This window comes from Schistocerca piceifrons, chromosome X, assembly GCF_021461385.2.
Source record: "Schistocerca piceifrons isolate TAMUIC-IGC-003096 chromosome X, iqSchPice1.1, whole genome shotgun sequence".
Classification (NCBI taxonomy): domain Eukaryota; kingdom Metazoa; phylum Arthropoda; class Insecta; order Orthoptera; family Acrididae; genus Schistocerca; species Schistocerca piceifrons.
In genome coordinates, this window is record NC_060149.1 from 500,587,139 (window position 1) to 500,612,347 (window position 25,209).

Genomic DNA, 25,209 nt, shown 5'->3' on the forward strand with positions numbered 1-25,209 from the left:
GGCTATTTATCACAGCAGCATGTAAATCTGCATGACCCCAATGGGCCAAATGCACAGGAACTGGGCAATAGCTAGCTGGATGCATGTAGTGTGTCTGACAAGTTGCGATTTTGCCTATTTTCAAATGATCCAGGGCACTGAATGCACTTACAGCCCATCGAAGCATTTAACCTGCAGTGTGTGGATGGTATAGTTCAGGCCAGAGGTGGTGCTGTAATGTTTTGAGGGCATTTTTTTGCACGAAGATTTGGGCTATTTTGGTAGCTCTATGGGATATAATCACCAATGAGTAGCTTCAGCTTGATATGGTGTACCTGAAGAAACTTCTCAACCCTCTTCCTCATGAACTAAGGTCATTTTCAAGATTTTAGGCAGTGTTACATGGTATTAGCATAATGTCTTCTGGAATTCTAGATTAAAATAATAGTAGTAATATGATGACACACAAAGATGATGAAAACATTTCCTCTGAGGAGTGTCAGAGCAATTGAGAAATGGGTGGAATTGTCATAGTCAGATATGAAAATTAATATAAAAAGTTATAACATTTATGTACATTGTAAAAAAAAAAAGCTCTACTAAAATGACAGTTACATGTTGTGACTTCATTTCTATTCTGATGTGAAAACTGTTTGTGAAAAGAATTTTCATGGAATTTGACGGAAACATTTCAATGTCAGAATAATATATTGGACACAACATATATGTTATTCAAACAAATATATACATGTATTAATGAAAATTTTATTGAATCAATGAAAATTGCCATAATGAGAACATAGATGATATAAATGTGTATGTAAAGTCTTACAATTTTGAATGATAAAATAAAATTTGTGTATATATAAAAACAATGGACTAAACTGAAACTTAATTTACCATCTTAGGTGAACAGCACATAACAAAAATATCTCACAAGAACACAGAATGGTATGGCACAGAACAAAACAGTTGTTATACATATATAAAACATAACTTTCAGCTTTTGAATCAAGGCTGCAGTTTTCTTGCACACACATTTAGTAAGATTTAAAAGCTTTCATTAATACTTAAGTTTCACACATATTTTAAGCAAGCTCTGGCTGAAATCAGTCTCAAATTTCACTAGAAAAGTTTTGAAAAATTCAACAAATTATGACAACTAGGAAAAAAACTCCCTGCAAATTCTGACTAAAAATGTCAGAAAAAATACACCACAGAGTAACGGGTGAGTATTATTCTTTCATGACATCAAGATGACCATATTTACACAATTACTCTATTGCTTCATGATGCAAATAATTGCCATAGTAGACATTAGGTAAGAGACTCTGATCAGCGCAAATGTTGTTAGCCAACAATACATGTACAAGTTGTGTAGCACCTATTACACATCAGTTGCATATGGGTTTGTGTATGAAAATCCATGGAACTGAGCCTGATCCATTGTCTCCAAAATCCCTCTGTCAATTGGAGTCAACTGTGCTCGTTCCGTTGTGAAAGTTGTGTCAAAATATTGTACATCAAGAGGATGTTGCTGCAACAAACATAATAAATAATTAAAGACAATGTTCAAGTACTTTGGAAAAGAAATTACTTAGACAAAAATACTGAACTGTAAATAAAAGATTCAGCATGATATGAAACAATGATTTTTCCATAAGTATGCCATATTATAGTGGTATACGCAACACTATCTTTAGTAATAATGAGAACATCGTCCACAATAAACTGTATTCCTTCATTTATTTTCATGTTCCATAGACACAATCATGAAGGACATTCATAACACTCAGTCCTGTAAAACTTCATCTCACATAATTCAAAATGAATTATTATGGTTCAAAAATTAGGCACTGAAGCGAATGACCTAAAGTTAAACTGTACAATTTGGTGCTTGTGACCTAGAAATAAAGTAAAATCAAATATTACTTTTGGTATGTATACAAGTAGTGGTGTTTAGTAAGTAACTCTTAATGTTCTTTCAAGTGCAACCTATACAGATGACCAGTATCAATTATGAACTTGAAATCAGCCAATCAAAATGACGTGTTGCGCTTACAGAAGGAATATGCTCCAGGCAATGATATCTGACGGTGTTTAATATGAAAGCTACCAAAAAATTCAATTTGGAAAGGAATAGATAACAAAAGTCTGCCAAAAAGGGCTATGGGATAAGCAAAACCTGTTAAGTTAGAGTGCTGGCTAGAGGTAAGAGGTAAATAGAAATTTGTTGCACAAGTTGACTAAAAGTAGGGATCAATTGACAGGAAATTACTGAAGCATGAAGTAATAATCAGTTTGATAATTGAGGAGAAACAGGGGGAGGGGGTAGGGAGGAGGGAGAAAGAGAGAGAGAAAAAGAGAGAGAGAGAGAGAGAGAGTGTGTGCGTGCATGCGTTTGTGTGTGTGTGTGTGTGTGTGTGTGTGTGTGTGTGTGTGTGTGTAAGGGGGAGGGAAGAACATAGTATGCAGGGTCAAATGGAGGTACACTATGTGATCAGAAGTATCCGGACACCCCCACCCCCCACCCCCCGAAAAAAAAAAACGTTTTTCATATTAGGTGGATTGTGCTGCCACCTTCTGCTAGGTAGTCCATATCAGCGACCTCATTAGTCATTAGATATTGTGAGAGAGCAGAATGGGGCACTCTGCAGAACTCTTGGACTTTGAACATGGCCAGGTAATTGGGTGTCACTTATTTCATGCATCTGTAAGCAAAATTTCCACACTCCTAAACATCCTTAGGTGCATTGTTTCTGATGTGATAGTGAAGTGAAAATGGGAAGGGACATGTACAGCACAAAAGCGTACAGGCCAACCTTGTCTGCTGACTGACAGAGACCGCTGACAGTTGAAGAGGGTCATAACGTGTAATAGGCAGACATCTATCCAGACCATCACACAGGAATTCCAAATTAAATCAGGATCCACTGCAAGTACTACGACAGTTACGTGGAAGGTGAGAAAACTTCAGTTTCCTGGTCAAGTGGCTGCTCATAAGCCACACATCATGCCGGTAAATGCCAAACAATGCCTTGCTTAGTGTAAGGAGCTTAAACATTGGATGATTGAACAGTGGAAAAACGTGTGGAGTGCCGAACACAGTACACAATGTGTTGATCCGATGGCAGGGTGTGGGCATGGCGAATGCCCAGTGAACGTCATCTGCCAGTGTGTGTAGTGACAACAATAAAATTCAGAGGTGGTGGTGCTGTGGCGTGGTCATGTTTTTCATGGAGGGGGTTTGCACCCCTTGTGGTTTGCAAGGCACTATCACAGCAATGGCCTACATTTATGTTTTGAGCACCTTCTTGCTTTCCACTGTTGAAGAGCAATTCGGGGATGGTGATTGCATCTTTCAACATGATAGAGCACCTGTTCATAATTCACAGCCTGTGGTGGAGTGGTTACATGACAATAACATCCCTGTAATGGACTGGCCTGCACAGAGTCCTTATCAGAATCTTATACAACACCTTTGGGCTGTTTTGGAATGCTGACATCGTGCCAGGCCACACCGACTGACATTGATACCTCTCTTCAGCACAGCAGTCCATGAAGAATGGGGTGCCATTCCCCAAAAAACCTTCCAGCACCTGATTTAACGCATGCCTGCTAGAGTGGCAGCTGTCATCAAGACTAAGGGTGGGCCAACACTGTATTGAATTCCAGAATTACCGATGGAGGGCACCAGAAACTTTTAAGTCATTTTCAGCCAGGTGTTCAGATACTGTTGATCACATAGTGAAGGTTCTAGTAGTTATCCATGGGTGAAGAGGCTTGCACAGGATATAGTAGAGTGTGGAGAGTTGCTTTAAACCAGTCTTTGGACTGAAGACCAAAACAAAAACACATAGAGGAAAACTGAGTTGGAAGACAAGGTGATAAACATTCCCAGAGAGTAACAAAAGAGAAGTAAGCCAAACATTTTGCCAAAAATTAGAACTCTGTTGGAACTGAAACAGAATAAGAAATGAGGGTACATGCAAGTGAAATTTAGGACAAAAAAGTCAAATACTTCAGACGATGATGTAACTTGACAGGTGTTACTACAAACTAGGACTGTCTTTAGTGCTATGAACCAGAATTTGTCACATCTTAAGATTAGCATTAAAGAAAAGATAAGGCTGTAATATAACAATATTTATCAACTCTGTTCAATAGCGAAATTGGTGACATTAAGCAAGACATTATTGGGTTAAAAACCTTTATTATAAATTTATTATGTGAGTCAGCAATCAATGTGATATTACTGGGTTAAAAACCTTTATTATAAATTTATTATGTGAGTCAGCAATCAATGTGAATTTTTTGTGAATAAAATCGGCTAGGTCACCTAATAAACATCTTTGTTTATAAAATTGTTTCAACTTCTGCTATCATAAGATAAGAACTTCATCTTGGTTTGACAGGTTGTAAGTTCTGATCTGATGACAGCAGTAGCTGAAACAATGTTACAAATAGAAAAATTTCTTAAGCAATCTAGAAGAAAATTTTCCTTCTGCAGGAAAAGACTGTCTGAACGATCTGTGGGGTATTCCGAAGAACGTCCTGTCATAATCTCTTTAAGACACTCGAGATATTTTCTATAACTTCCCAATATATTTATTTGATTATAAGTTTCATGGTTGACAATCCTTTTGACTCTGAAATGAATGAAACATTTCATGATCACATTACATGAAGGAAGACTAACTTCCATTGTGATCTCAAAAATCTAACATGGTCATGGTACAGAAAGGTGTACAGTATTCCATTGTTCAAATATATGATTCCCTACCACACTACATCAAAAGCTTATGTAGTAACAGTGTTTTATGTAAAGCTAAAGGGAAGACACATTTACTTGAAAAATCTTTTCATTCATTAGATGAATTTTTTGAGACAGAAATATATACTTTGTATGTATATACAGCCCTCCCTCTCCCTCCTCCTCCTCCTCCTCCTCCCTCCTCCCCCCCCCCCCCCCTCTCTCTCTCTCTCTCTCTCTCTCTCTCTCTCTCTCTCTCTCTCTCTCTCTCTCTGTGTGTGTGTGTGTGTGTGTGTGTGTGTGTGTGTGTGTGTGTGTGTGTGTGTGTGTGTGTTAATCCTTGGACAATATCTTATCCCATGCAACTGCTTCTGTACAACAACTGTACTATGTTCTATGTAATCTACATTTATATACTGTTTGACTCGTTCTGCATCCTAACATGTCACAAACATGAATGGATCAATGGGATATGTATATAAAGAAATAACATAAAATAAACCTGACTTCTACTACCGTCCCATATGCCTTTGCAGTTACTAAACAGGTAATAGTAAGAAAGCAGGAGCCACACTGTATTATTACAATCAGATATGGAAGTGTTGATATAACTAGACATGACTTAATAGCCTGTCTTGATGCTGATTATACGTGATCTGGTGTTCTGCAGGACGAGGGCTGTATTTGGTTTTTGGAAACATATAGCATGAAAGAGACTCTCACTTTAGTAAAGATTTTTTTTTATTCATACAGTCAGTACTGACATAAATAAAGTAGGTAAATAAATGATGAAGCCTGAACTACTAATAATATGCCCCTGCTAGGTTAATTGTTGTATGTATTTCATACTGTGGTTGCAGCACGTACTGCTACTGCACAGACAGGACCAAGTAGTTTGATCTTTTCTGGATGCCTTTAGCATTCTAGATGCTATTTTACTTTTACATGAGCCTAACTTATGCTGTTTTTACAGATATCTTAGAGGGTACATTTGAATCATGTATAGAGGTAGAAATGGTAAATTTACTATATGATTGTGGTAGGAAGGGAGATCAGGGTTTAAAGTACCTTCATCATCAAGGTCATTTGAGATGGATAGATCATGGCATCAAGTTACTAATCTCTGACAGTTCACCCAGAATTTAATGGGACACCATTAATCAATAAAATTTTCTTGTTTCACAAGCCACATCACTTCAAAAAAACACTCGAACTTTTGATAACTGTCACTGCCATAAGCATCAGCAGTTAAAATTGCTGACTGGCATGACTGTTATGGTGTTCTGCTTATGTAGATGCAAGGGTAATGCCTGGCACCTCCAGAGAGGACCAAAATGACAGATGCATTGAAGGCAAGTTGGGCAGCTCCTAGCACATCCATTCTGTTGCAGGACCAAGTGATGCCAGATGGCACCTGGAGGATGTTGCCACACTTGGAACTGCTGCTCCCACATCCCTACACACATCAGGCATCTGTCTTTGCTTTCTCTCAATGTCCAAAGCCTTCTGCCATGCCCTACTATGTGTACCCCTAGCCTCTGTTAAAATTGTTGCTATTTAATTCAATTCCGGCTGCTTCTTTTATAACAGATCCCAATATCATGATGTTTGAGCCAAAACTCTCATCTTATCAACATCACCAAATTGGAATTCTGTTGTAAAAGAAGCAGCTGAAATTAGAACAGCAAAAGATTTAACAGAGACTCAGAAGACTGACTTACAAGGGAGGCCACGATGTTGGGATCACAGATTTACTTCAAACTTTTTACACTTTACGCAGGTGATTAAAACAAAATAACATGCAAGTTGTAAGGTGCACTACTCTGGAAGTTCGGAGAAAATCACAAGAGTTTTACGCGTCTATTATGTGGCATATGCGTCTGTGCATAGGTGCTGGATGTTAGAGTTTATGGTGAGCAAGTGATTAGTGTTTCAGCTTCATAAAAGAAATGCATATGAGGTGCTGGTTCGACTCCCATTGAAACTTAATTTTTAATCTATAGTTCTTTCCATCTCTGGTCATATATGGTCTGCATCCAAACTATTGGAAGAAAGAGAAATTTTTAAAAATGTCAACAAGGTGTGTTTTCCCTTAGAAATTCTGAACATTCCCTGTAAATGTGGGAAAACTGCTTTCATTCAATGCCATTTAAAATTGTTTTCCATGTCTGTATGACAAATATGATCCTGCAATGTGTGATCTCAAGAGTACACATGACAAGTAATTGTACATTATTCTTGTGGTCTGGCATGTTGTGACTTACTGTATTACTTAATGTCATTCACATAATTATTTGTCAAGGTTTGACTTGGTTTTCTAAGCCTGTCCCTCGCCTTGAAAATTTAATTAGAAATAGTAAATAGTTAAGTAACATACGAAATGCACTAAAACTTCATGAAAATATATGTGGTTTTTTTTTCTGTTATATTACCTCTCAAACATCACATACATTAAATAATATGACAAGTGATGAAAAAAATATAGATTAAAAAGTGAGTGATAGCAGGATTCAAACTGTCACTTTGTCCACAATCCTCTTACTAAGCAGTAACTCTGACTACATGGCCACACTAACTTCTTACAGGTAGTGTATGTGCACAAATACATCAGGTACATAATAGAAGTTTAAAGCTTCTCCTGTGATTTTCTCTGAACTGACAGAGTAAGCCAAATTATTACTTACACATTATGTTGTTTTAATGGCCTAATAAAGATGTTCAAAGTATCGTGCCCTCCCCTTGTTAGCAGAGCATTGGGGCGTGCTTTGGACAATGAGCAAAAGCAAAGATAGGAGCTTGGTGCCTGTAGGGATGTGGCAGAATTAGTTTCAAATGTGGCAACTGCCCCTTGCACCATCTGACATCACTTGGTGGGCTGGAGCTGCTAGGAGCTGTCCATCTTGCCTTTTGTGTGTGCATCACTCTGGCCCTCTTTGGAATATTCCAGACACTGCCATTGCATCCATATAAGCGGAATGCCATCCCAGACACAATAGTCAGTGTTTTTACCTCCTGATGACATGGCTTGTAAACTGGGAAGATTTTACTAAAGCATGCAACTGCAAAAGACTCTGAGGCCACAACAACATTGTTATTGCACAGTGTAAGATGAGGAATTCATAGCAGTAGTTGGAATATGTATATATGGACAAGCAAGGCAAGTTTTTTGTAATTTTAGTGTTAAGTTCAGTAAACTGATGTAGATATCTGATTTTACTTTTGTGTTCAAAATGCAAAAACAAATTTGGACAGTGGCAGTTTTGGGTATCTGGGAGGATACAGACACAAGTGTCCATAAGACATGTGAGTGGTGCATTGGAGCATGGTAGACAATTTTGGGTGCAGGGGAAAAGACACTTTGGGACCCTCGATTATGTTGTTTCAGAGTTTGGAGTGCAGTTCTTATATGAATAGAACAGTGATGCGAACTGAAACTGACAACATGATGCAGCCAAGAAAGTGAGCAAAACAATGTTTAAATTTTGGACTGGAGACTTGTGAAGCAAAGATGAAAACACAGTGCAAGTAATCCATACAGAATGAGATAAGAAGTTTGTAGTAAACCTGAGAAAAAAAGGCAATTGACATTTAGCCTTATAGAGTGGACTCCACCTCTCAACTGGTTTAGAAGCTTAGGGTATTTTTATTTATATTTTTAGGGCCATACTTGATGTGATCCTTGTCAGTATTACCTTGTAGAATCTGAGTTGCCTTTGTACTCTAGTCAATTAAACTTACAGAAGGAGAACAAAATCAAATCGTGGAATAAAAACAATATGAAAAGGACATATTGCTACTCACTACAAAGAGCAGCGAGTCACAGACAGGCACAATGAGAAATACTACTAGAGCTATTTCAGGTTTTGGACAAAGTCCTCCTCCAGAAGTATGTAACACACATACATTGAAACAAGACCAACTCAAACACACATAGCCACTGTCTCTAGGAACTAAGACCTGATTGTGATTGCATCTCTTAGAGAAATAGTGTGTCTGAATTTTGTACTGCAAGCTTAAAGAGAAAAAGCAGAGCATGATTCTTGTTTGTTCTTATGTCAACAATGAGGGATGAATTCCAGTGCCCTCAAAGTAAGGCATGTGGATGTATGGCCAAATATAATAAAAAGTTTATTAGAATTAAAGTTATAAATTGTTTAGTCCAGTTATTACAGATTAAAGCTACAGGTTGTACACCTACATATGATTGGTTACAATAAGTTATAGTTCCTTTGCCCAGAAATTAAACCTTTTAAAAACACACATAATTTTGTAACACATTAAAGCTTGTCCTAACAATGAACAGTTTCCCCTAAAAGAAGAATTTCTATCACAGCTGTACGCAGAAAAGCAAATTATACAAAGGTGTTTAGTAGTTGTTTCTGGTCAGATTATGGTCACGACCAGGTTTTTAGAGGACAACTAGAGTGATTTATTATAGTGAAACAACCATAATGGCAATGGAAGACTGGTGTGTAAATTATATGGTTGTCACTATAGTATGGACTAAGTTGGTATTAATTTCACAAAATGCGCTGAAAATCATAACTGAATGGCCTTTGGACTTTGCAAAGTTAAATAAATTTTATTTCACCTCAGAAAATGTGAAAGGGCTGAATGATACAGTGTTCAGGTGTTAAGATTTAAGTTTTCTGGATATAGGGCCATGTCACATTATGGAATAATCATCACAGAATATTAAGACTGGTGAAGAACAATTTAACATATTTAGTGATAATTAAGATTAAAAATATACTTATTATGTAATTGCTGTATTTTAATGTAATTGGTAAAATTATGCTTAAGTTTAACTGCATTATGTTTTCCTTGTTTTACATATAAGCTAACATGAAATTGATCATGTATTTTCAGCATGCTGGTTCCCAAGTTACATCTTAGTTTAACGAACTGCCCTTGTCATTCTTTATCTAGCTAGTGATCGTTCATCACTTTTATACCTGTATTATAACTCAACACACTATATTTTACTATTGATCACACAGAGTTATCCATGTTAAGTATGATGATTAGATGTGTTATTACACCTGATGGTAACCCATATGATCGAAACTTGTAGTGAACAAAATTTTTGTTTTCAGTCAGCTGCTTATCTTTTTTAATACAATGTTCTTTGATCTGTGTGTTTCCTTGTTGCAGTGATTTATGTACTGTGTTTCTGCAGCAGGATTGTGTAACTTATAGAAATGTGAAAACCACCAAAACCAACACTGATTGTTATCAATCAGAAGCACAGCTTAAATTATGTATGTTTCATCTTCTATTCATGTGAGCACATGCACTTAGCATTGACCTACACAAGGAGGTGGAGATTTTATGCATAATGGCATTAAGAAGCTCACATGAAAAAAATTCCATGTTTTACAACTTTACTAAGTCATCATCTCCTAGGCACTCCTATTTTTGAACTTGATAAAAAAATGAAAACCTGGTTCCTTCTACACAACCTACTATTTTTGGATTAATATGAGTAATTTAATATTTAAACATTGTATTTAATTAAAATATACAACCATAAGTGGTCCCTCTTCACAGACATTTCAGAAGAGATACCCTTTATTTTCTTCACATTCATAAAACCTTTGATAACTCCCGTTTCTCCCCCACAGAAATTTTCCTCCACCATTTTTACTGAATGGAAATGGAACACACACAAAATAACTATTACTTCTAACTCAACATATTCTTACAAAGATTTTCACCGTCATGTAAAATTTTGGTGTGATGAAAATTAGGATATAAAAAACACTTCATTTCACTTATTGTAACAAATGTAAGCATGTGCCTGATAATATGTGGTGACTCAGTACATGGAGATTTTGAACTACTGGTAAATGCTTTGAACATAGTACATTAGAGGAATATGATTATTCCTTAACACCAAAAGAATGGAACTTTTAAATTGTCCTGTAAGGTAATAGCTAATTCTTTCTCTTGGAAACATTCATGGTCAGATGAGACAGATTTTAAAAATCCTATAAATTGGTGTTTATAAACAGAATATTATAACAATAATGGAAATTCCTTAATAGAACAATACAAAAAGTAGGGAAAGGCAACCACTCACCAATGGCAGATTGATATGTGGATCACAGTAATACATAACGGTAACAGCAGTCTCAAGACTTGCTGTTGCCACAGGTGTGTGTGTGTGTGTGTGTGTGTGTGTGTGTGTGTGTGTGTGCGAGATCATGCGCGTGTTTACTGTTTCATGTTATGTGTTACCATGCTCCACTACAGCTCCAATATGAAACAGAATTTATTCATATCATACAGCACTTTTAAACTTTGTAATATAAATCTGAAATAACATATGAACACAATTAACACAATTACTTACCACTTTTGGTCTGAAGGGTGGTTCTAGTTCTCTTCTCTCAAGGGCATCCCAATCAATGTTCCTAAAGAATGGTTGATCACATACATCGCCAGCTGAGCATTCTGGAGTTCCCAAACGTTTGCTGATATCTTTCTCCAAAAGCTGTTGTTAATTAAGAATTATAATATTATAGAGAACTGTTTGTTAAAACAGACATACTGCACAGTCAATGGGTAAGCATAATTAATTTGATATAGTACACAGATGTAACAGGAGTTGTCCATAATAAACTTGAAGATACAACAGACATGTAACATTAACCAAGAGCAATTCTCCATTAAAGATTATGCTTGTCAATCTGATGGTATGTAATTCATATATTTCATTGCTGTGTTGAAGTATACCATCTCATAGACAAACAACACTACACTGATGTACATTTAACATTATTAATAATATTGGTTAAAATAAATCATAGTATCTGCAATAAAAATTCCAGAGTACATGATGTATTTAGCGCACAAGGGAATAACTAACCACAAAAAATTGAATTTGTATGAGCTTCATAAAACCATTATTCTCAAAGAGTATCTCTCAATAAAATTATCTGATTTACCCTAGCGCCTATTTATTATTCTATGAAACTGTAAATGCTCTTCAATGAAAAAGAAATAAAAATGTTACAGTCAATTAACTTACCAGCACAAGGATATTTTTGGCTTCCAGTGAAAGAAATCGTGGATAGTGAGGGGTCTCATTGCAAATAGACCAGAATAATTCATTGTCATCACAGCCACTAAATGGGGACACTCCAATTAGCATTTCATACAAAAGAATTCCAAACGACCACCAGTCTACACACTGGTTATACCTTTGACCCTTAATAATCTGTAAAAACATAAAAAAGTTATGTTTTACTTTCCTTTCCTGTATATGCTTCTCTAACCTTCTTAAAAATTTTATCCATGTGCATTTAGTAAAATTTACTACTTCAGTACCAGAGAAATGATACTTTCCACTTTACTAAGAAACTATCTGTCACAGTGTATTAGTAAGCAACTGTTTTCCTATCTTCAACCAAATCCCTACAATGCAACAAGTTTCATCAAATCTAATCACCTCAGTGGGTATGGAACACCATTTTACTACAGATGTGTTGCTGCACTCTGCTGGAAGGTAAAAACGGTGGAGATCCAGAGCCATCTTAAATGAAATGCGTTACATGTTTTCAGCAGAGGGAGAAAAGGATGCAGGCATTCTTGGGCAATGTGACAACCTGTCAATGCATATATTTGGTAAAATAACATCTTAGTCTTCTAGCAAAGATCCCAAAGTGCATGTCAGCTGTCTCCAGCAGAAGTTCTGAGCTCTTACGCACTGTGGATTTGACTGTATCATCATAATGATGTGGAATGTCATTTTACATTCACACCACAAATTAATTTTTAAATATGGCTACATGCTGAAAATATATAATTTTTTACTTTATTTTAATTTTATTAAATAGACATACAGGAGTAATTAATTCCTATCCATCACCTTTTACACGTAACAATAATAAAAATTCTTCTATGGGATAGAAGGAATTGTCAAGGAGAAACTTCCTCAGTTTGTTTTCAATTTTTACTTTGCTGTCTGTCAGACATTTTATATCACTGGGTAAGTGCTCAAAAATTTTTGTTACAGCATCGTGCACACCTTTTTGTGCTAAAGACAACCTTAATAGGAGTAACAAATGTCATTTTTTCTTCTGGTATTAATTATGTACATCATTGTTCCTTTTGAACTGTAGTGGATTATTTACAATAAGCTTCAGGAGGGAATAAATATACTGTGAAGCAGTAGTCAGGGTGCCCAACATCTTAAACAGGTGTCTACAAGATGATTGTGGCTGAGCACATCATCATATTATTCTTACAGCACATTTTTGACCAATGAAGACTTTATTTCTTAAAGATGAGTTATCCCAGAACATTGTTCTGTATGAGATTATTGAATGAAAATATTCAAAATATGTAAACTTACTGATTTATCTCTTCCTAAGCTTTGCAATGATTCCAAGTGCAAATGTAGCTTAACTAAGTTGTTCTAGGAGTTCAAAAATATGCTTTTCCTATTTAAATTCTCATCAATATGGACACCTAAGAATTTTGAAATTTTCACCATATTTACTGTTTTCTCATCATGAGTTACAATTATCACCGGTGTAGAACTGTTAGATGTGCAGAACTGAGTTTGTTGTGTCTTTTTAAAATTGAGCATGAGACCATTCACAGAAAACCAGTGAAGAATAAATATGGTGAAAAGTTCAAAATTCGTAGGTGTCCATATTGATGATAATTTAAATAGGAAAAGCATATTTTTGAACTCCTAAAACAACTTAGTTAAGAAGAATGTTTACCATTTATTCTATTTCTTGGATTGATCACAATACTAGTGTCATCTGAAAAAAGCTAATTCTGCTTGTTCTGTATTAGACAGGAGATCATTTACACATATGAAGAACAATAGTGGACCTAAAATTGAGCCTTTGGGGACCACATATGAGATTTCTGCACAGTCAGAATTACATTTCCTGATTATATTGGTTGAATTACTACATATAACTTTGTGCACTCTTTTGGTTTGATATGGCATTATCCACTGGTTGGCTACACCATAAATCCCATAAAACCTCAATTTATCTACGAGAATACTGTGATTGACACAGTCAAATAGCTTTCATAGGTCACAGAAAATACTAGTCAGTGCTACTTTACTACGTAATGTTTGTAAAATTTGGTGAGTGAACATGTAAATGGCTTTCTAAATAGAGCAATTATTCTTCTGAAACCCAAACTGTGATTTGCTGAGCATATTATTGTTATCAAGACGAGACATTATTCTAGAATATATCACCTTCTCAAAGATTGTGGAAAATAATGTCAGCAGTGAAACCAGTTGGTAGTTTCTGACATTTTTCTTATCACCTTTCTTAAAGAGGGCTTTAACAATAGCATATTTCAGTCTCTCTGGAAAAATGGCTTGAGTTAGTTTCAGATAAGATCAGGCTTATTATATGGGAACATATCTTTAGACTCTATTGGAAACATCATCAAAACCAAATGATTTCTTTGTTTCAGAAGGAAAAGTTGGTGATACATTCATATGATTGAATTTTATGAGAGTTACCTTTTCCACATACTGCTGCAATTTCTCTTTTGAACTGTTTGGACTTGTATGGCATTTATACTACATACTATAAATTGCTTTCACCTATATTTAAGAAATGTTTATTATATGTATTTGCTACTGGTGACCCATCATTTATAGCCCTTGCACCCAGTTCAATAGTAATGTTGTCCTGTTCTGTGGCTGGTTGCCGTGTCTCTCATTTCACTACATTCCATACATCCTTCAGTCTGTTGTCAGAATTACTGATTTCTAACATTATGCCCATCTCCCTTGATTCTTTAATAACTTTCTTAATAATTTTGAGTAGATTCTGTAGTGTGTAACTACTGCAGGATCTCGACTTGTTCTTGCCAACAGATACAGTTCCCTTTCCCCAGATAATTTAATCACTCTAGTCATCCATGTCCTTTTTTTTTTTTTTTTACATGGCTGTTTAATGTGATTTCTGATTAGCTTATGCAGAAATTTATTTTCAGATAATGATATGAATGTATTAGTGAATAGATTACATCTCATGTTCACATTCAGTGCATTATAAATTTCATCAAAAAATGGTTCGAATGGCTCTGAGCACTATGGGACTTAACTTCTGAGGTCATCAGTCCCCTATAACTTAGAACTACTTAAACCTAACTAACCTAAGGACATCACACACATCCATGCCTGAGGCAGGATTTGAACCTGCGACCGTAGCGGTCGTGCGGTTCCAGACTGTAGTGCCTAGAATATAAATTTCATCCCAGGATATATCTTGTAAACCATTCTTAAAAGCATTTGTCCTGGAGTTATCAAGTATTCTAACTGATTTCCATTGATGGGTAACCATACTGTATGGCACTATGTTATTTATCCCAAATAACTGTGCATCATGATCAGACACAGCATTTGCTACTGGGTGAACAGTTACTTTCTTGCTTTGAGCCTCACCTAGGAAAACATTATCAATTAGAGTCCTACTGTCTTTATGTGCCCATGTTGGAAAGTTAAGTACTGGGAATATTTTGTAGGATCCAAATAAGGTTTACTGATCATTTTTCCAGTCATAATCATCTACATTCAAGTCACCACAGACTATTAACCGCTTGCTGCTGTCTGATAGACAGCACAGTAAAGAAACCAGTTTCCTCATAAACAGTTCAAAATTTCCCTGTAGGGATCTATATGTAGTTACAATTAAAAGTGAAATATTTTTCAGTATTAATTCACAAACACATACTTCTATTTTTCTCAATGTTTTTGAACTTGTGTTCTTTATTAATATATGTAACAACTTCTCCTTTACCCATATTAGTTCTGCGTGAGTAAGTTGATAGGGTGTAATCTTTTATATGTAACTTATCTAACCCTGTAGTTATGTAGTGGTCAGATAGGCACCGGATGTCTGTCTTCTCAGAGTTCTCTAAATTTTCCAAACAGACAAGTAGCTCTTCTACCTTATTAATCAGTCTTATAGTATTTTAATGAAATAAGCTAACCTTACTTATCAGTGCATACTTAAGCATTTTGTGGGGCTCTTCTGTTATTTTGACTTCTATCAAAACAGGGTGATTCTAATCTAATAACAATGCCTTTCTGACACTAGTAATCACAGGGACCTTGCTTTGTGTGATGCAGTATCAGTCTTACATTTTTTGTACCAGACATTGTACATGATATATTCTGGCAGGGTGTAAAAACACATTTGCAGCCTCAGTCACTGACACTGAGTTGATCAATTTTGATGAAACTTGTCACAGTATAAAGACACAGTTTAAGGTTGATACACAGTAATACACTAACATGCCACAGTACAGAACTGATTGCTAATGAGAGCACTCTCATTTCCTTTCTCTCAAAAGCAGTACATCACAGACACAAAGGGTACATGTAAATGCAGAATGATCTGTAAATTACAATAAAATCATTGTGTAATAACAAAAAACAGAATACCAATTGTCTGTTAATTTCTAATTCTACACACCACACAAACTATCTAACATTACAGTAAACTCTGTGGTTCTAAGTTAGTGCAGTTTACCTTTTACCACAATACTGTCTGCATAAGACAACAATGGATGGCCGTACTCAAAGGGCATATGATCAGAACATTTTCTCCCAACTTTTAAGATTGTGTTCACTCATTAATTAGTCAATTAATTAACTGATTCATACATAAAACTCTCTCACAATCACACAAGCACACAAACTCTCGCACATGTGACCACTACCTCAAGAGCAGCTAGAGCTAACAGTCATGTGTGTGCTAGGTGGGCTTGCTTGTGTGAGTAGGTGTTCCCTTTCTGAAGAAGGCTTTGATTAAAAGCTCATTGTGTAACAGTCTTTTCATAGTCCGTGCCTGCCACTCAGTGTGATATTTTTATGGTGAGTAGCAATAAATCCCTCTCGTAATATTCTTGACATTCCAACCTGGACTTTCCATTGCTAGATAAGAATTATGTTGAGGAGTAAGTAAGAAACTACCACAATAGGCAGTATTAAAAACTGAGTATCATTAATCTATTATACTCTATTTGTCATTAGAAATGTTACAAATAAACACAGTAAATTTTGCAGAAAAGATGCTACTTCAGAAATAGTTACTGATTTCACAGTATGTAGTTGTTTTTCTCTACTAATAATTGGTTAGTATTTATTTCAGTGTACTGATAGCTTTTGGAATGATTATGAATGACTGTAAAATAGAACTGGAGGTGCGTGTGATTAGAATACTGCCCTCCTGTCCATTAATGTTGCCTTTTGAAATTGGAGCAAGTACTTCTCCTATAAGGGACTCTTCAGTTGTATGATTAATGCTGAGAGAAACCTGTCACACTACTGCCACCAAGGGAAAAAAAACTGTTAATATTGGAGATCATATGGTGGTCTATGTGTGACACTCACATAAACTGATTGATCAGCCATGGAGATAGATACGATGACTGAGTATTATAAGTGCAACATTATCTCAATGGTGTGTGTAATGTTAACATTATATCTAAAGTACGTAAGTATTCACATGACTGAATGACTGTGTTAGTTACCATTACTGATCTCCATTGAAAGAATGACCCACAAAAATAACAGCACATGAAAACTGTAAGTAAATATAGTGCTAAATAGAAAATTTCTGTCTGCTGTGACCCACAGATTATTCTTTCTCAATCTTGTAGACACTTTTATTTGAAATATTTAAGTAAAAACAACATGAATCAAAATATTTGGCAGTTCTAATACATAGAAAAGCTTCACGATAAAGGATGACAGCCAAAACAGTTGCAGGATAAAAAATTTTATTAAAATTCTTGACCCAGGTTTCGGTATATATAAATATACTGTCATCAGAAGTAAAAAAATCCTGAACAGGAAGGCACCTTCATTAGCAAAACCTTAGCATCAAAAATTAGAAACACTAAAGCTTAATTAACAGTGAACTTACCAAAGTAATGCAGGCACGAAATCTTTTAGTTACTTACTAAAATTACATCATGCAATGGAGATTAATAAAACAATTGTGCCAAAGGCATCATCAATAATTAAGACATCATCTCCATTTGTACAACATGACTATAGGCACAGGGTCAATGCAAACAGTTTAGCACCAGTACTTCACCTGTGAACTATCAAGACAAGAGTGTGAAAGCACTAGGGCAGATGGTTTCGCCGCGAGAGGGCACTTGTGGTATGTGCCAGACACTCACGCACATTAAAATCCATGGATACATACATAAGCGCATCAAAATTATTAAAAGTTGTGCTAATTCAAATCTTCTGTTTTATTAAATAAAACATATCACACCATTTAAAAACATTTATGTAAAATAGAAAATATGGAAGCAATTTACCTGTGTCCTAGTGTCAAACAGATGAAGCCTGCACTATGGACTACATCTAACAAGAGAGGGCACTAGTGTAATGCGCGAGAATCTCGCGTAATGTAGGGGGTGAAATACATACTAGCAAAAACAACCAGAATGTTACAGTAAAACGAAATCATCTGTCATTGTGAATAAAAAGAAAGTGTGAATAAAAACATACTAGTCAATTAACCACACATACACATCGAAAATCACAAACAGCAAACATCAAAAATACGTAAAATCCCAACAAGACAGGAAAAGTGCATTTCACCGGCATCAACAAGCAAGAAAACTACCTCCTAGTCAGCCAGACTATATTACATTTAAGCAAGGAGGGGTTTGAAACTGTCTAAAAAATTTTTGTTTCTAAGCTGCACCAGTTCATTAAGAACAAAACCATCTTTTAGAGACAGATGCTTGAAAATCTCTAATTCTTCGAGCAAGTCCAGTTTGTAACCCTTATTCGCTTCATGAAGCAATTCTACATCATCCAGTTTACGTGGCATATGCTGTAAAAGCCACAGATGTTCAGCAAACATGGAATTATGTACGTTTTCCCCATTTTTACCTAGCATGTTTTACTCTAACATTCTGGTTGTTTTTGCTAGTATGTATTCCACTACCTACGTTACGTGAGATTCTTGCGTATTACACTAGTGCCCTCTCTTGTTAGATGTGTTCCATAGCGCAAACTTCATCTGTGTGACACTAGGACACAGGTAAATTGCTTCCATATTTTCTATTTTACATAAATGTTTTTAAATGGTCTGATATGTTTTATTTAATAAGACAGAAGATTTGAATTAGCTCAACTTTTAATAATTTTGATGCGCTTATGTATGTATCCATGGATTTTAATGTGCGCGAGTGTCTGGCACATACCTCAAGTGATCCTCTCTCGGCGAAACCATCTGCCCTAGTGCTTTCACACTCTTGTCTTGATAATTCATAGGTGAAGTATTGGTGCTAAACTGTTTGCACTGACCCTGTGCCTATAGTCATGTTGTACAAATGGAGACGATGTCTTAATTATTGACGACACCTTTGGCACAATTGTTTTATTAATCTCCATTGCATGCTGTAATTTTAGTAAGTAACTAAAAGATTTCGTGCCTGTATTACTTTGGTAAGTTCACTGTTACTTAAGCTTTAGTGTTTCTCATTTTTGATGCTAAGGTTTTGCTAATGAAAGTGTCTTCCTGTTCAGGATTTTTTACTTCTAATGAAGGTATATTTATATATACAGAAACCTTGGTCAAGAATTTTAATAAATTTTTATCCTGCAACTGTTTTGACTGTTATCCTTTATCGTGAAGAATTTCAACAGTTGCTGTTTCAGCCATGTTTAAAATCTTGACATACGTGTGTGCCCAGGTTTCAAAGGCTGTTTCGAAATACATGGACATTTCATTTAAAATCCTGGAAACAGGTATGGCTAATGACTTCACTAAACAGTGTGAGAGACGCCATTTGACACCAAATTACGTGAAGGCTTTTATCAATGTGAAACAGTTTAACAAGGTTCCGTCTACTAAAGCAAAACTGGTGAAACAAATTATGAGTGACAGAATCAGTGATCTTTATAAGAAGAAGGATAAACTAAATGAAGAAGCCTACTCTTTGTATCTCTTGATTACTAGAACTTTTAAAGGTTATTTTAACTTTCACGTAGACAGTATTTGGCATGGCGTTAATGAGTGGTTACAGAATCCTAGGGTTGAAATTCAGCGTAGGCACAATTTTAAACTCCAGAATCTAGAAAATGCTATGCCTAAATCTAATGTTCATGCACAACGAACTGTTGATTGCGAACACAAATTTTTTGACAAATTTTTTTCCATAAGCTTTACTCCTCAAGAAAGCACCATGGTACTGAGAGGTTTTAAATACAATTTCATGCCTAGCCTTAACGACCTTAAAGTGGTGTATAATTTTATTGTTGACCTTAAAGTTGGTCTTGACAATCCCAACAAAATATGATTGCTCATGAATGTGACACAATTTTAGAAAGAGAGGTCAATTCGGTAAGTAACAATGACTTAAAAAAAAGAGAGGGTAGTATTATCACTAGTATTAACCGTAAATTAAAAAATAATGAGGCTCTTATCACTAAATCTGATAAAGGAAATTCGCTTGTTGTAGCCTATAAAAGTGAATATATTGCTAAAACTTTAGCTTTTTTTGAGGAAATCGGGATATTCGAAATCAAGCAGGATCAAACCCCTACATTACAAAAGCAAATTGGAGATATTTTAGGAAAAACTAAACATCTTATGAAAGAGTTTCGAAAGAAAACTTTAATTAATATGAACCCTAGAGCACCTACCCTTAGAAGTCAGTTAAGGTACACAAAAGTCAACACTCAATTCGTCCGATCGTTAATGGAATAAAGAGTCCACATCATAAATTACCAAGATTCTTACACACTAAAATTAAAGAAGCCTTTGTTTTTGGAAACAATTATTCTGTTAAAAATAGTGCTGAGGTAATAAACAAGCTAAAAGCGGTAGAGATCACTTCCTCCTCTCGTTTGGTTTCTTTTGACGTCTTAAGATTATTGAAGATAACATTCGACAACATAGAACTTTAAATGTGTTGCCATTGTCAGAACTTATGTCACTGCTGCAGGGTGTACTAGATTACAATACTTTGAGTTTAATGGCAAAATGCATGAACAACCATTGGGCCTAGCCGTGGGTTGCCCATTAGCTGACATTTTTGTGAATGCATTAGAAGAAAATTTCTTCTGACTGCTGAGAATTTTAGTTGAAATGATCCATTCTACAGCTTTTCATATAATGTAGAACAGAAATCAAGGAGCAACAAATGATACAGCTAATAATATATTGTTAGAGTCAACTGAAAATTACTTAACAATATAATTTCACAATACATTTACATGCACATAAAATTTCTAAGTATGTACATTTCTTTCACTGGGCTACAGGTTTCAAAATGCCTCATTCGTACGTGTCCAGAGCTTGAGCATACTGATGACCATTGTGATAATGGTGTCTTACTTAAAGCTCTCTGCAATAGGCCACGTAGATGGGAAGTACAGTAGTGCAAGATCAGGACTGGTTTAACTCCCAGCCAAAATGTGCAATAATGTCTCAAATAAAAGTCTCATCATTTGGTTGCAAATTTTCATGGCGAAGTCAGATGTTCAGAGCCTACTTTTTTATGCACCTGTCACATAAAGCATCATGCAGCACAATGAGAGTGTCAGTGTTAGTTTTGGCATTGACAAAGATTTTCCCTAGGTGAAACCCCCACTAACAGACTGCAACATATGCCTTAGAATTGAGCCATGAGAACCTCCTCCATGGACTGTGTCCTTCCAGTTGCGTCATTGTGAAGAAAAGTAACACGTGCACATGCTTTCATTGAGATGAGTAACATTAAGCTCAGAATTCATTACCTGTTGCCATCTCTTGCATGAGATAAAGAAGAACTGACACACAATACTCTTAGGTTGTCAAAATATGATATTAATCCAACTACACAGGCTTTCATGCCCAGTGTAAAGATGACTAAAATTCTTCTGCATGTTGTACCTCACCTTTGTATCAAATATAAAATACTTTAAAATATATAAATTATAAAACTGACATTTTAGCCATCTTACAAATCGCCCAAGGCTTACATGGAGGATTCTTCCCACTTTGTACAACTGATAAGGGAATAGAAGATACACTATGTGATCAAAAGTATCTGGAAACCCCCCAAAATATACGTTTTTCATATTAGGTGCATTGTGCTGCCACCTACTGTCAGGTACTCCACATCAGCGACCTCAGCAGCGCATTAGACATCACGAAAGAGCAGAATGGGGTTGCTCCGCAAAACTCACAGACTTTGAACGTGGTCAGGTGATTGAGTGTCACTTGTGTCATAAGTCTGTACACAAGATTTCCACAGTCCTATACATCACTAGGTCCACTGTTTCAGATGTGACAGTGAAGTGGAAAGGTGAAGGGACACATACAGCACAAAAGTGTACAGGCTGGCTTCATCTGTTGACTGACAGAGACCACCGATGGTTGAATAGGGTTGTAATGCGTAATAGGCAGACATCTATCCAGACCAGGAGGTGAGAGAATTTGGACTTCATTGTCAAGTGGCTGCTTGTTAACCACACATCATGCTGGTAAATGCAAAACGATGCCTCACTTGGTGTAAGGAACGTAAATATTGGATGATTGAACAGTGGAAAAACATTGTGTGGAGTGACAAATCACGATACACAATGTGGCGAGCTGATGGTAGGGTGGGAGTATGGCGAATGCCCGGTAAACGTCATCAGCCAGCTTGTGTAGTGCCAACAGTAAAATTCAGAGGCAGTGCTGTTATGGTGTGGTCATGTTTTAAATTGAGGGGTTTGCAGCCCTTGTTGTTTTGCATGGCACTATCACAGCACTGGCCTACAATGATGTTTTAAGCACCTTCTTGCTTCCCACTGTCGAGAGCAATTCGGGGATGGTGACTGCATCTTTCAACATGATAGAGCACCTGTTCATAATGCATGGTGTGTGGTGGAGTGGTTACATAACAATAACATCCCTCTAATGGACTGGCCTGCACAGAGTCCTGACCTGAATCCTATCTAACACTTTAGGGATGTTTTGGAACACCGACTTCGTGCCAGGCCTCATTGACCGACATTGATACCTCTCCTCAGTGCATCACTCCATGAAGAATGGGCTGCCATTCCCCAAGAAACCTTCCAGCACCTGGTTGAATGTATGCTGCGAGAGTGGTAGCTGTTATCAAGGCTAAGGGTGGGCCAACACCATACTGAATTCCAGTATTATTGATGGAGATTGCCATGAACTGTTAAGTTATTTTCAGCCAGGTGTCTGGATACTTTTGATCACATAGTGTACAACCAACTGACATTATAGTCAGTTTCAACATCAAGTTTCTCTTCACCAGTATACCTATACGGGATACCATTCACATCCTAGAGGAGCAGATCCCATCTGATATCTCATTTGGTGTGCTTATGACTGTCATCGGTGTACTTCACATGACAGGGAAAACATTACAAGCAATTAAATGGAATGATGATGGGCTCCCCTGTCTGCCCAGTTAGTGTGGACCACCTCATGGCAGCTTTTGAGCAAATAGCCCTAGTTTCCATGCCATTACAAATCCATTGTAAGCTACAGTATGCGGACAACACATTCATTATCTGTCTACATGAGGAAGTGGAATTGAGAAACTCCCATCAGCACTTTAACAGCCTGCATAAGAATATACAATTCATGCACAAAACTGAAAATAACAGTGTAATACCATTTCTGGACATGAAAGTGTACAGAATCACCAGTGGTAGTCCGAGAGACATGGCGTTCCAGAAGGCAGTACCTGGAAGTGGAGAGCCATGATCACACAGCTCAAAAGTATTCTGTCCTGCACATGCTGATTGCTAATGCACCTCAAATAGGTGATGTTAATAATATCAAAGAAGAATTGAGGGAACTACACCACACCATTTACACTGACATATATGGCAACAATATTATAAGAAAAGGACAACTGGAATACAAGAGAAAATGACAAGAAAGAGAAGCTTCTGCTAGTGCACTGACTATATGTGAACAGCTTCAGTGAATGGCTAGGCAACATCCGCCACCCAAGAGATTTCAAACTGATCTTCTGCAGCAGCCAACAGAATCCATGATGTGATAGATACCACCTAGGATGAAGTGAGCAATGTTAATACTGCAAGAGTATACGAGCTATTGAGCTATATTGTGAGTGCAGAGCTGCCTATATAGGACAGACAGGGAGTACAGTCAGCACACATGTTGCAGAACATGGACACTATGTGTGATGCAAAAAACACAATAAATTGGCAGAAGGGGAACATCACCATGATTGTGAACATGATTGTGGACAACTTATTATGTTCCAGGAAGCTTGTGTATAGCCAAAAGAGTTGTGAACACACCAACACCAAATTTGAGGGGTAATTGACATTATTAATCAAAACACACACACACACACACACACACACACACACATATATAAAAGTATTTTACATTTGATACAATGATGTGGCACATCACCCAGAAGAATTTTAATCATCATGATATTAATCCCTTGGTCTTGTGGTTAACCATCAGGTTCTTCATCACCCAGTGGGCACTGATTTTTGCAAAGTAGAGTTTTCCATTCAAAATATCATCTGCTATACCATACAAAATATCCTCTACCAAAATTCACAATAATTCATGTATCAGCTGTGCCATGGCTATGGATGTTTGCTGACTACTTCTGTAACCACAAATACACCCCCAATTGATGGGTTGCCAGTCTGCGGTCATACAGTCTACACACTGGCAAGATGGTAATGGCCAGTGCATGCACTACATGTATGTAAACTTTCCAGACAATGACCAAAGTATCTCCTGTGGCCACCACCAGGCATCAGTCTTGCTGCCAGCAGAGTACACCTCAATGAAAGTGGTACTACAGTCAAGTCACACCCTCCACATCAAAGCCTTTCTGCCTGCCTATTTAAAATGCCTCTCAGTGACCAGCAGTCAGCATTCACTCAGCGCCAGCTCCATACTATATTCTGGTTGTACCCAGCAGCTCATCAACTGATGAGCACATGCTCACCTGGCATTCACTCATCAAATGCTCCAGACTTTACACTGACTGCACCCAGCAGCTCATTAGTCAGAGTACACGCCCATCCTTCAATCTTAGCTCAGAGTATACTCTGGGCTTTGCATTGGCCCCACCCAGGGGCCCTTCCTACAGAGCACATGCTGAGCTTCCTCAGCTGGCATTCCACATAAAACTAAATGCCAGCCATGACTTGTGAATTTCAGTGGAGTTATTTGACAAGGCTTCCCTCTACTTGAAATTTACTAAAGATCTATGGCTACTTTCCACGTGTTCTGTCTTCTTGTAACTGGCTAAAGAATTGCAAAGTGTTCATTATGTTGTCATAAATAAAATATGTTCTTTGTCTGCTTGGTAGCCAGTATTTCTTCATGCACCATACACCAACCACAACAGAATTTTCACACTCAGTGCAGGTTCCACTTGCTATGTCACTTCTGTTTTCCTTACTGGATACATGGCTATTTGCAGTTTTCAGATTGAACACCACTTGG

At 36.7% G+C, this 25,209-nt stretch overlaps 1 protein-coding gene across 1 annotated transcript in view; it reads right to left on the reverse strand.

Annotated features, from left to right (window-relative positions):
* Positions 1 to 771: 771 nt before the first annotated feature.
* The window catches only part of LOC124721155 (titin-like), a 180,515-nt gene continuing 156,077 nt past the window's right edge, over positions 772 to 25,209 (reverse strand). The window contains exons 6-8 of the mRNA XM_047245975.1: positions 11,766 to 11,954; positions 11,088 to 11,228; positions 772 to 1,516 (exon numbers count right to left, since the gene is read on the reverse strand). Coding sequence (XP_047101931.1) covers positions 1,367 to 1,516; positions 11,088 to 11,228; positions 11,766 to 11,954 — 480 coding nt within the window. The 3' untranslated portion in view covers positions 772 to 1,366. The remainder of the gene's footprint in view (positions 1,517 to 11,087; positions 11,229 to 11,765; positions 11,955 to 25,209) is intronic.